Here is a 12,832-nt window from a genome sequence, read left to right as displayed (position 1 = left end):
GCACCTAGGTCATATCTTTTTAAGATTATTTTTCAAAGTAGCTGTGTTTCAGAAATAAAGTGTGTTTATTGCTTGGTGGAATATGTGGACACATATTTTCTGTAAGAAAATGCATTACATTATTTGATTGATTAAATGCAGCAGAAACATAATTACATTATATATGATTAAATGCCTCAGCAGTAGTATTATAAGATAAGATTGTGCTATGAAATATGACAGTCCTTAATGGAATTAGGATAAATGTATTATCCTGAGATTAGGAAATTTAAAATGGAGTAACAATAGCTTCAGAAATAAAGAATTATTTGCAATGAAATGCATTGTAAAAACAGTAAACAGTGCTATATCTTTGAGCTCTAATTCTCTCCTGTTGATGACGTAAGTGGATATGAAGTACATAGAATTTAAAAGGAGTCGTTCAGATATCACAGAGGAAAGGTGAATAACAATAAAGAAGTGAGCAGTATGAGTTATGTCAAAATGCAGTTGACTTTTGCGTGTTAACATTTTCCAAAATGTAATAATTAAATATAGTACCTAATTATGTATTTCTGGATCCAAGTGCTCACATATGTACACTTACATTTCATGAAGAGATGGCTTTTTTTCATATTCTGATATAAAGAAGCATTGTATTTAAATTTTTCACTTTCAGCAGTCAAATTGACATAGGTGTTATATAGCTTCTGCTACTTAAATGTTGTATTTCTGAAGCCCTAGAAGACTTTTGAAACTAAAATGTAGCTTCCCGTAGGGAACTGTCATATGTTCATTTATTTGGATGAACATTGACCGTCTAGTTTGATTTTCAGTCAGGTTCGGCAGAGGGAAGAAATGTCGATAAATACACTGTTTCCCATGCAGAGTGAAGCCGGCCAGGCATAGAGGTAGAACATTAGCACAATGAGCCTGCCGGCTGGAAAATCAATTTAATCCCTTTAGTCATAGTCCTGTAGGGACTTATCATTTTCTAGGAGTTGAAGAGAAAAAAGTGTTTCAAATGAAATGTATCTATGCGTAGGTTTCATATTCTGCCATGTGGGATAATAAGCTTCCACCTGGAAGATAAATAGAGGGGTAAACATGCTTCAGCAGTTTTGACAAACTGGCTTTGTACTAATGTCTGAGTTAGCTACGTTTATTTCTAAGTAGTAACCATGACTAAGGCTGTTTTTCAATGAAAGGGAGGGACTTAGTTCCTCTCAGCAAGTATTTATTAAATACCTACTTTGTGTCTGAGTGACACAGGGGGTGCTAAGGTATGTGAGTCATGATTCCTACCCTCAAGAAATGTTTAGTCCACCAGGAGGGACAGACCTTTTAGGTCCTGATGCAAGATGGAGAGTTTGGTGCCTTTAACGGCATAGATCTTTGATGTCCATTCTCACGGTTTGTTTCTTAATTTCCTTGGAGTTTGGGTGCCTTATCTTTTGGTTTTTTAGGAAGCAAAACTAGAGGGTAAATGGAACTATCAATGTTTTGTCTTTTCTTAATGCCTTGATACAAGGAAATTGTTTTCCTCTGCCATAGGAACTCATGGACCACGGAAGTCCTGACTTGCCCCTTATGAGCACCATGTATGCTCTCGTAGTGATGCAGTTATCACAGCGTTGGCTCCTTCTGGTGTCTCACTGTCTTCTCTCAGTCCTTTCTGGTTTTCTCCATTAGGAACAAAGTTGCAGGCATTTTCAAAGTTGCCAGTATTTATTTAAGTTTGTTGCTTCCTGGGTGAACTGCGTTTTGATTGTTCAGATCTTTTATCTTCTCTTTAGATAAGTTTCTATTTGCAGTTTATTCCTATTTAAATAGAGGGTACACTGTACCACTATGAATGTGCATCAGTATTGCTAAAAAGAGTAAATGTTTTCATACTTATTTTTTACAACATAAGAGTGATGGAAGTGTATAATTTGTGTACCTAATATATTTTTTAAAATCTCTTTTTGAGGAGAATAACCATTTACAAAGACAGTGTATAGAAGTTTATTTAATTAAACTGGCAAATAATTTAAAGCAGACCAATCAGTAACTGATACTGTATTATTTTATGGTTTCCCATTGGTGTGTTAATCACACAAGCTCACGATGTAGAGATAAAAAAAAAGTCCTGTTGATATGGCATTCTAGGTTTGATTGCAAAATTACGGGAAATGTCTGAATTAAGATCAATTGTAAAAGGTGATTATAAAACAGAGAAAGCAATTCAGCTTTAATAACAGCAGTGCTACTGGGTCTCATTGTGGTAAAAGTACTTGATCATTATAAGGCTTTTTATTGGTCGTGATAGTTGTATCTCACACCATAGCAATAACCACAGCCTGTCCAAATTGTCAGCCTTCCTGACTGAAAGAAAAAGCTCTTCATCCAGAAATCCTTGATAAGTTATTTGTATCATTCCAGAGGACAAGACATAAGACAAGAGATAACCAAAACCCAATATGCCCACTGCCGTCTCACGTACGCTGATTTAAGAGAGATTCAGTGACCAGAGGGCCTATGTAAAACACTTCCAAATGAGCCATTTTTTTAAAATAACACAGAATCACTCTTCAAGTGTGTTATTAACAGATTGGCCCTTGTTACCCCAGCATGTCTGCAAATGAGATCAAGGTGTTTCCTTTGGAAGGACACACACCTGGAAATGAAAAAAAAAAAAAAAAGCCTTATGATGATAATGTGCTTTCCTTCCTTTTTTTGTCCTTCAGCATTCATCCATCATCATATGACTGGCTAACATCATTATTAATACCTTCTTATCATTTTACAACCAGCTTCTGGAAGAAAGTGCATGGTGTTGGCTTGCTTGAAAATAACATTGCTTTGCTTGTTCTACTACTCTATATTAGGGGAGAATTTCGATCGCCAGGCCAGCCTTCGGCGGTCTCTAATTTACACAGACACTCTGGTAAGACGACCGAAGAAAGTCAAAAGGAGAAAGACTATTACAGGAATCCCTGACAACATACAGAAGGAGCTAGGTATGGCTCATCAGAACTGTATTCTGTTGCCCCTGGTTACTGCTCAGCATTACACGCTAACCTCGTTACCGTGCTTATGAGATCAATACATTCTGATAGCCGTGTGGTGTCCCCAGAGGGACAGCTTCTCCTCCTGAGTGAGGCACTGGGTGCAGGTCTTAACATCCCATGCAGATGATTTGTTGAATTTTGGAGAAGGGAACAGGAAGAGCTTACATGAAAACTGTTAACTGGGATGATGGAAATGTACAGTCATGTCCTCATCTCTGTGAACCTTGCACACCGGGTATTTCCACAATGAAATTTACCTTTCATTTCGATCTTAAGTTTTCATAAAACTGAAAACTCATTCTAGGACTTCAAATTATGAATATAGACTCACTAGTCATACTGACAGTGTTGGTGGCATTTTGTCATCCAAGAGACAGTGGTATGGGATATTTAGTAAATTCCAGTACACTAGAAGTAGTCATTTGTGTTGGATAGTGCCTTAGGAGAGCTTCCAACGAAACAATTTCATAGGTTTCTGGTCAATATTTTCCAACCTGTGATAAAAACAGAGAAAAGACACCTTCCCCTTTTGGGGGGGCTAGTGGAAAGGATTATTTACTTCATAATTCACGTATTCAAATTATTTCTGCTTATCTTTATATATACTTTGGATAATCCTTTCCTTCTATATTCACTTCCTCTCTCTGGTTTTTATTGGGCCCATTTGGGAATGTCTGCAAGGCAGCAGAGAGCATACTGGGTAAGGGGCAGGTGCTCTGACACCACGCTGCGTGGATTCGAACCCTGCCCCTGCCACTTACTCTCTGGGTGGCCTCAAGCTGATTACTTGACCTCTCAGAGTCTCCTTCTGCATTCAAGTAGTGTGGGTGCTGATGCTAACAGGGCATATGTCACAGGATGGCTTGAGGAATTCATGAACTTAGACAGGTGAAGCACTTGGTGCCTGGTGCTATATGTTCACTATATGTTAGCATGAGAGCTGCTTTGATAATTACTGTTGAGAACTTAATACTACCTATTTTGAAATTTGCCTCTTTCTTCTCTTCAGCCTGCCTGTGGAGTGATTTCCTTATAGTTACTCTCACCTGATGTGTTTACTTTCATTTACTATTGAAGTTTATAGTCTAGAAACTCAGAATAATTATTTCTGAACGTGCCCAGGAGTCTTTGAGTCAAAATGAGCTTATCCTCAACATGGTGATCTGTCCGTTACAGCACTTTGAGGTGGCATTGCAGCTGCCGACATTGTTCCTGTGCCTTTTTTCTCAACACCCCTGCTTAAATGCCTTGTATTAGCGACAGAAGGCTCTTCTCTACCTGGTATTCCCTCTTACTGCCGCCCAGTTCTGCAGTACGTACGCTCCACCTTCCAGCCTGAAGCCACAGTGGGACAAGAATGGTGATGCTTTACTTTTGCTCTAGGTAGTTCCAGCGACCCAGATGGCATACAGGTGCCCATCTTATTTCATAATACAGGGTTTTATCACAAACAGAGGCAAGACCTCATCCATAGGATTTATGAAATTTGTCTTTGGTTCATGCCGCTGCATCTGCTTCCAGATCTGGGCCAGTCCTGCTCATTCTTTCAAACTCTTTATTTTTTTTTTTTTTTTCTCTCCTTTAGGTGACAGATAACTAATGTAAGAAACTAGTACATACTCATATGTTCAGTAGATGCTTAATGGGCTAATATCTTACAGCATTCAGGTAACATTTGTATTTTAAATGGTCTTTCAGGGGATGTTCTTTAACCTAAAGGAGTGACTTTAAAAAGATGGACCCTTTGTAAGATAACAAGGTTGATGTTTTGAGGTAGTCTACATGCTAGTGGCTGTACTACCAAATAGGTAGGTTTTGGATGGCTTTGTGCAAAGAGTGTAAGAACAGTTAGGCCCAGGTAAAGAGATAAATACACACAAGTATTCAACATGAATTCTCTCTCTCTCTCTATGCCCCTCAGCGCGCGCGCTCTCTCTCTCTCTCTCTCTCTCTCTCTCTCTCTCTATATATATATATATATATATAATAGGATTTCTAGAACTTCAGAGATAGGAACTTTTATCACTTTTATTACCAAACAAACCAGTATGGAGCCAGTAACTTAGTTGCCTCTTTGACCTTGCTAGAATGATCTGATCAGCTAGGTAAATCATGTCTTCTATAATTTTATTTTTAAAATCAATGATTGAGTCCCCAGGGCCCATGTTCATTTCTCTTTTGCATGTAATATAGAAACACCAGTAATGCTAGAGGAAAGAAAATAGCTTTCCCCATATCATTGCATTGTGATTGCCAAGCAAGAGACAGTTGATGTCATTTCATAGTCAATGACATGACCTGGATCCTAGCTGGTGGGACAGTTGTATCTAAGTTAGAGCTACTTTAAAAAAAAAAAAAGAAAAGAAAAGAAAAAGAAGGGAAAAGAAAAAGACAACAATTTTAGTTTTATAGAGAGGCTAGTTGGAAGGATTAATAGAGTAAGGGAAAATAACATTTAAATACAGTAACATTCAACAGAAAATTTGGATCATACATTTTTCTTCATTTTATGACTACTGGGTGATCTTGCTTGTTCTCCCCAATATTTTGTACTTGTTAAGTTATCTGGTGGTTCAAAGCTTTGTACTACCTAACTAATGATTCTCAAAAACAAACACTTAGTATTTTCTGTAAAAATTAGACTTTTCTAGATATAAAATGGAGGGAATTTGTCAAACAAATGAGATAAAAAGAGAAATGATTATAAAAAAAAAAAAGACATTCACTAAGAAAGATACTTACTATTCACTAGAACTTGCCCAAGTTGTTGGGGATTTGGATTTTTTTAAAAATCTAACCAGAGATTCTTCCAGAATTAGAGAGCTGATTGTGCTTAATTCTATGTGCTTTTCACTTCAAAATCCATAAATAATGGACTCTAGAGGTGAGCCACTTAATAATGCTAAGTCAAGGTATGATATTTATTGTTTCAAGCAGTTTATGGCTTATAATTTGTTGCCTTCCATAATTTTTTTTACTCTTATTAAATGTACATAGAAATGTACTTGAACAGCCCCTCATGAGTTTTCATCTTCTAGAATCAGGATCATTTTGTTGTTATATAATTATATTTGGTTACTGAATAATTTGGATACTTCTAGAACAGTACTTCTTCCCCAAGCAGAAAAAGTTCATTTAAAGGAATCCCCTTCTTGGGGCATCTGGGTGGCTCAGGCAGTGAAGCTTCTGCCTTTGGCTCAGGTCATGATCACAGGGTTCCTGGATCTCACCTAGCGGGGGGCTCCCTGCTCAGCAAGGAGTCTGCTTGTCCCTCTCCCCCGGCTCACGCTTCCCCCACCCCTTTCTTTCTCTCTCTCTGTCAAATAAATAACTAAAATCTTTATATAAAATAAAAGGAATCCCCTTCTGAATAATTATTGATAGTTTGTACTAAGAAGATAAGATCAGACACAACTTTTTTAAAAATCCACATATTAAACCATAAATTAACTAACCTGCAGATATCTGCCTTCATTGTCAATGTCTTCATTGATTACATGTTTTTAAAAAAATTGAATATCCCTGTAGTTTTATGTAATAAGTAAGAAATATATATAATTATTTCTTCACACTATATTTTATAATTAGATACATCCTATTAAGAGTTTTAACAACACCTCAGAGGTCTATATTTGTTTACACATCTCTTTTCATAGTCTCTTTCTGTTATTTAATTCTGGTCAAGATCCATTTATTTGTGTCCTTTAATATGCGACACTTTTTGTACTATGAAAATATTAGAGGCTCTGTTCTGGGAATGGAACTTCAGTGATCCCTATGATCGATGATATATGAGTTATTTTTTACGTATATTTTTAAAGGTCTTCAGAAAAAATCATTATTTCTGTTTTTTGTTTTTGTTTTAAAGATTTTATTTATTTATTTATTTATTTATTTTTAAAGATTTTATTTATTTATTTGACAGACAGAGATCACAAGCAGGCAGAGGCAGGCAGAGAGAGAGGAGGAAGCAGGATCCCTGCTGAGCAGAGAGCCCGATGCGGGGCTCGATCCCAGGACTCTGAGATCATGACCTGAGCCGAAGGCAGCGGCTTAACCCACTGAGCCACCCAGGCGCCCCTAAAGATTTTATTTATTTGACAGACACAGATCACAAGTAGGCAGAGAGGCAGGCTGGGCGGGGGGTGGGGGGGGGGCGGTTGGGCAGGGGAAGCAGGCTCCCTGCTGAGCAGAGAGCCCGATGGGGTGGGGGGCAGGGGCTCAATCCTGGGACTCCAGGATCATGACCTAAGCTGAAGGCAGAAGCTTTAACCCACTGAGCCACCCAGGCGCCCCAAGAAAAAAATCATTATTTTAATAAGAAAGTTGTGCTGGGCCGTAGATGGTGGACAAATTGCTATATTTCCATTTTCAGGAGCCTAGAATGGTTTCATGTTCAAAATCGTTAACTGAGAGAATCAGTATATTGTTTATGGCTCTTACAGATAGTTCAAAATCTACCACTGATCTCATGCAAAAACGACTGCAATTTTGAAAGAAAAAGTTAGTAAAATCCATTGTTGAATGGAATAAGGTATCTTGAATATTTGGAATCAAACTGGTGCAAACTGATACAGCCAAACTAGTCAATTTCCCCCTTCAGAAATCCCAAGTGGCAAAAACTTTATTTTTTGTTTTCTTTCCTCAAAGTGGACTTTTCTCCTCCTCCTGCCCACTGCCCACTTCTTCTCTTTCTAGGGAAGAACCTTATGTGTATGTGTGTGTATCTGTCTGTCTTCAGTGAGTGTGCCTGGCAGAGGGTAGGGGAAGGAAATAGATGCTCTCTGCTAAAAATACAGGTATGAAAATATTCTCCATCATCACAAGTGAGGGAACAGGCACTTTATGCTTTATTCCTCATAGGGTGACATCTCCTTTGTGGTTCATACAAGAACATTGCTGCCATATTTGTAATATCCTTTGCTGTTCAGATGAGCAAAGCGCTTTATAGCCAGCCAGGGACAGTGGTTAATTCATGTGGGATAGGGAGGGAGTTCCCAGGAATCCCATCACCTCCAGTGTCCTCACCCAAGTGAGCCAAGATGCTGGCAAGTACTCAGCTTGCATTGCTCAGCAAAACCCCTGCTGGAGATTTTTTTTAAGTTTTTGAAACAATGTAGAAAAAACTGGTTATACTGTTATTTTTCAAGATTTAATGTATCCTAATGGTTACTATGCATGAATTGATTTTTTTTTTTTTTCCCCTCTCTCTCCACTTTGGCTAAGTTGTTGGTTTATGGGGGTTTTTTGTTGTTTTTTTTTTTTTTTTAAGATGCTGTTCCATTCTAGGTAGCTTGAAATCAAACTGTTACCTACACTTTAGGGTTGTTTTTGTTTTTGTTTCTCATCCATTTCCCTCAGTTTGGCCCTCTTGATGCCTTTTTTTTTTTTTCCTTTTCTTTTCTTTAAATATACCTACTCTCAGTTTGGTTGTAAAGCTCCAAGAAATGAGTAACTATAATTTGAGGAAATACTCACTGGATCAGTTCCTGCTGCTTTCCCCCCACCAGAACACAACAGATTGCTTCTGGATTTTGAATGTCACTGACAGACAGATGACAGTGGTGTAAGATGGATAATGGAATGGTTGAAACACAGATGGGCCTGTAAATCACTTTTCCTTAGGATTTCCTTCTGACATAAAAAATTAATGTAATTAACACTGTTCTATACCGATATCCCTTGTAAATAGTGTCTCTGTAGCCTCCTGTTGAACCGTTCCATTCATATGTCTTTGGGAAAGATGGTCACAGCTTGACAAGATGCCCTGCACAGTCACCTGGTGGGTGACAGGCCACCTTGAAATCTTTACTAAAAGGATGTTCTTTGAAAAGTAGATCTTCCAACAGGCACTCAGCCTTGATCTCAAAGAGAGTAACTGAGAATTCCATATGTAGCCCTTAGTCTGTAGGAGGATTTGAAGTACAAATCAAGAGACATACATGAAATTCCTAATAAAGGTTTTTACTTTAGGAGCTGTCAGTAACTAAACTCTCACTCTGGTGCCTACAGGAGAAAAGAAACTAGATCAAGTAGAAAATATATATATATTTTTAAATACAACAGGGTAAGGGGAGGAGGGTACAGGTGATGAACTAAGATATTTTTAGATAACAAGCCTCTTTCTGCTTTATCTCCAGCATCAGGCACGGGCCAAGATGATGTTGGGGGTCACTCAGTATACACCCCAGACCACTACTCTACACTAGGAAGGCTTGATAGCTCTCAGTCTGCGGGACAGCGCTCAGAAACCAGGGACTCCAGCTGTCAGACTGAGGAAGTGAAAGTTGTACCACCGTCTATGAGAAGAATCAGGGCACAGAAGGGGCAAGGCATTGCTGCCCAGATGAGCCACCTCTCAGGCTCCTCTGGGAACATGTCTGTGTTGAGCGATTCTGCGGGCATTGTATTCCCTTCCCGCCTCAACAGTGATGCTGGTTTCCACAGTCTCCCACGTTCTGGGGCGAGGGCGAGTGTTCAGTCCCTGGAGCCACGGCTGGGTGCCCTGGGCCCCACAGAAGACCTGGATGGCCCTTACGCCTACCACAGCGGTCACCCACAAGATGATGAAAACTTAGGACATTTAGGAGGAGCCTCAATGACTGGAATGCTTTTGAGGCCCAAGTCCCAGGCGCTGAGGCCTTTTGAGAATGTAATCAGCCCAGCATGTGTGGTCTCTCCTCACGCCACCTACTCCACCAGCATCATCCCAAATGCCACACTCTCTTCCTCCTCGGAGATTATTATTATTCACACTGCTCAGAGTTCAGGACAGCTGGGCAGCAAAATTACCAGCTCCTCTTCGTACACAAAGTTAAAATCCAGAGACCACCTCCTCTCCAGGCATGCTAATAAGGAGGACCATCAGCCTCCCAGTGGGAAATGGACAGAGGGTCACCCCAGCATTCTTTCACAGGTCTTAGATCCTCATTCCCCCGGTGCAACCACACTGTTGTCGCTCTGTGACTCAGCGGTCTCTCTAAATACGCCAGAACATCAGGAGAATGGATCCCAAGCCATGAGCTATAACTGTAAAAACCACCTGAGCTCTCCAGCCCATGCCCAGGACGTGGATGGCAAGAGTGAGTCCAGTTACTCAGGAGGTAGGGGGCCTGGCAGTTCTGAGCCCTGGGAATACAGTGCCTCTGGTAACGGGCAGGCATCCCCACTGAAGGCACATGGGGCGACTCCTGGCTACTCCACTCCCGGGAGTAACGTGAGCAGCTGCAGTTTGGACCAGACATCCACCAAAGATGATGCCAGGTCCCTGTATTCAGAAGAGCACGATGGCTACTACACGTCTATGCAGCCTGACCCAGGACGCAGATCTGGAAACCAGAACAGTAGTGATGGCTTTGGGAACCCCAGGCACAGTGTGGTCAACGTGTTTGATGGGAGAGCTCAGAAAAACCAAGGGGACCGGTCACATTTCCATGACAAGTCTCTCTCGCGGAATATCTCTCTGAAAAAAGCGAAGAAGCCGCCTCTGCCACCCTCGAGGACGGACTCCCTGCGCAGGATTCCCAAGAAGGGCGTCCAGTCAAACGGGCAGGCGCTAAACGAGAGCCTGATCGCCTCCCTCCAGCACTCGCTGCAGCTGAACCTCCCGGGCAAGGGCGGCAGCTCACCCTCGCAGAGCCCCTGCAGTGACTTCGAAGAGCCTTGGCTGCCTCGCTCCCGCAGCCAGAGCACGGTGAGCGGGAGCAGCAGCATGACCTCGGCCACCACCCCCAACGTCTACTCCCTGTGCGGGGCCACGCCGTCGCAGAGCGACACGAGCAGCGTCAAGTCCGAGTACACGGACCCTTGGGGTTACTACATTGACTACACCGGCATGCAGGAAGACCCCGGGCACGCCGGCGGGGGCTGCTCGGCCGGCAGCAGGGCGCCGGCAGGGAACGGGCCAGTCCACCATGTTCACGACGGAGCCAGGACCGTGATGCCCCAAGTGCCTGGTGGCTCCGTCAAACCAAAGATCACATCGCCGGAGAAATCCCACCGGGTCACTTCTCCATCCAGTGGGTATTCCAGCCAGTCCAACACGCCCACAGCACTCACCCCAGTGCCTGTGTTTTTAAAGTCAGCGTCACCAGCAAACGGGAAGGGGAAGACCAAGCCCAAGGTGCCAGAAAGGAAGTCCTCTCTGATATCTTCAATCTCCATCTCCTCCTCGTCCACGTCTCTGTCTTCCAACACTTCCACGGAAGGGGGCGGGACCATGAAGAAGCTGGATTCGGTGCTGGCGTCTCCCCCTGCCCCTCTTCCTTCTCTTCCCTCACCATGTCCTGCGGACAAGTCTCCTTTCCTTCCTCCTCCCCCGCCTTTAGCGGATTCCCCCAACGGCTCTCTGCCTCAGTCTCCCCTCTTCCCCCCTCCACCGCCAGAAGTTCTCACTCCCTTCTCTCCCCCCACCAGCGCGTGCTTTCCTCCTCCCCCCAGGGCCCTTAGCCCCCTTACTCTGGGTGCCCCTGCTTCCCTGCCGCCTGCCCCCGCTTCCGGACCCTCCTCGGCTCCCCCGCCTGCCCCACCCCTTGACCCCAAATGGATGAAAGATGCCAGGCCTTCTTTGAAAAAATCTGGCCAGCCAGAATGCTCCCAGGAGGCCTTCCGGCAGCCTCCTAACAAGGAGGAGGGCAGCAGACCCCCCATGCCCCTGATAACCACTGAAGCGTTGCAGATGGTACAGTTGAGGCCCGTGAAAAAGAACTCAGGAACCGAGCAAGCACTGTTATGTGAACAAGTATCTCAGGAAAAACGAACTCCGGTTGTTCCCCAGTATCATTTAAAGCCATCTGCTTTCATGAAATCCCGAAATAGCATAAATGAAATGGAGAGTGAAAGCCAGCCTGCCTCTGTGACAAGCTCGCCGCCGACTCCTGCCAAGAGCTTGAGTCAGGGTCACCAGGACAGTGCAGCCGAGCGTGGCCTCCCGAGCCGCAGCCCCGGCAGTGCTGAGGAGTCTGAGGCTGCGCCGGACCCCAGGGCCGCCCCGCTGCAGGAGCCCCCCGGCCCTTCACCCAGCAGGAAGCCGCCCCCCATTTCCAAGAAGCCCAAACTGTTCCTCGTGGTGCCGCCTCCGCAGAGAGATTTCATAGCGGAGCCCGCGGAGAACGTGAGCGGAGCATCACCCAGCCCCACGAGGGGAGAGGCAACAGAGAGTTGTAGAGCCAGGGCTGGTGCTGAGGAGACGGGCTCTGGCAGCTTGGTTCTCGAGGGAGGAGCCGCAGGATCCGTGTCTCCGGATAGAGTGAAAGCCAATGTCCCCATGGTGCAGCCCGATGTCTCGCCAGCCCCCACGCGGGAGGAGCCAGGTGCCGAGAACAGTGCAGACGGTGGAGGCAGCGTGGAGAGCTGCCTGTCGCTCCAGGACGGAGGGCGTGAGTATGCTTTTCTCTTTCCTTCCCCTTGGACCATATGCAGCCCCTGTAGAAGAGAAGGCTAGTGCGTGTCCCCGGGAAAGCCAGCAGCACGCGGGCTGCCGGTGCCGCCATACACTCAGGTTACCAACTAGGCATTTTAAGAAATTAAAAAAAAAAAAAAAAAATGGAGATCTCAGGGTATTTATTGCTTCCTGAACGTCAGAAAATAGAGGGGTAGGGTGGTCTGCAGCAGACAGGGTATTAAATAGCAAGGAGTAGTAGTCTCCCTTCTGGAGAGCTGCAGAGAAATGTTACAACAAGATTTAAGACACATTCAGTAGCAGTTCTAGACTTCAACAGAAAAGAATGAGCTCTGGCTCTCCTGATCAGAATGGAAGATCAAAATGACAGACCCCACTGCCTGCCTGTCCTGTGGTCCTC

At 43.5% G+C, this 12,832-nt stretch overlaps 1 protein-coding gene across 5 annotated transcripts in view; it reads left to right on the top strand.

Moving 5' to 3' along the window:
* The window catches only part of NHSL1 (NHS like 1), a 249,826-nt gene that overhangs the window by 215,082 nt on the left and 21,912 nt on the right, over positions 1 to 12,832 (top strand). For 4 of the 5 annotated variants that reach the window (XM_047732101.1, XM_047732106.1, XM_047732105.1 and 1 more), the window contains exons 5-6: positions 2,850 to 2,981; positions 9,173 to 12,409. In XM_047732101.1, coding sequence (XP_047588057.1) covers positions 2,850 to 2,981; positions 9,173 to 12,409 — 3,369 coding nt within the window. The remainder of the gene's footprint in view (positions 1 to 2,849; positions 2,982 to 9,172; positions 12,410 to 12,832) is intronic. The other variant, XM_047732102.1, reaches the window with a different exon arrangement.

Source organism: Lutra lutra, chromosome 6 (assembly GCF_902655055.1).
Source record: "Lutra lutra chromosome 6, mLutLut1.2, whole genome shotgun sequence".
Classification (NCBI taxonomy): Eukaryota; Metazoa; Chordata; class Mammalia; order Carnivora; family Mustelidae; genus Lutra; species Lutra lutra.
Note: the sequence above shows the minus strand (reverse complement) of the source record. Positions and strands in the feature narration are given on the sequence as shown.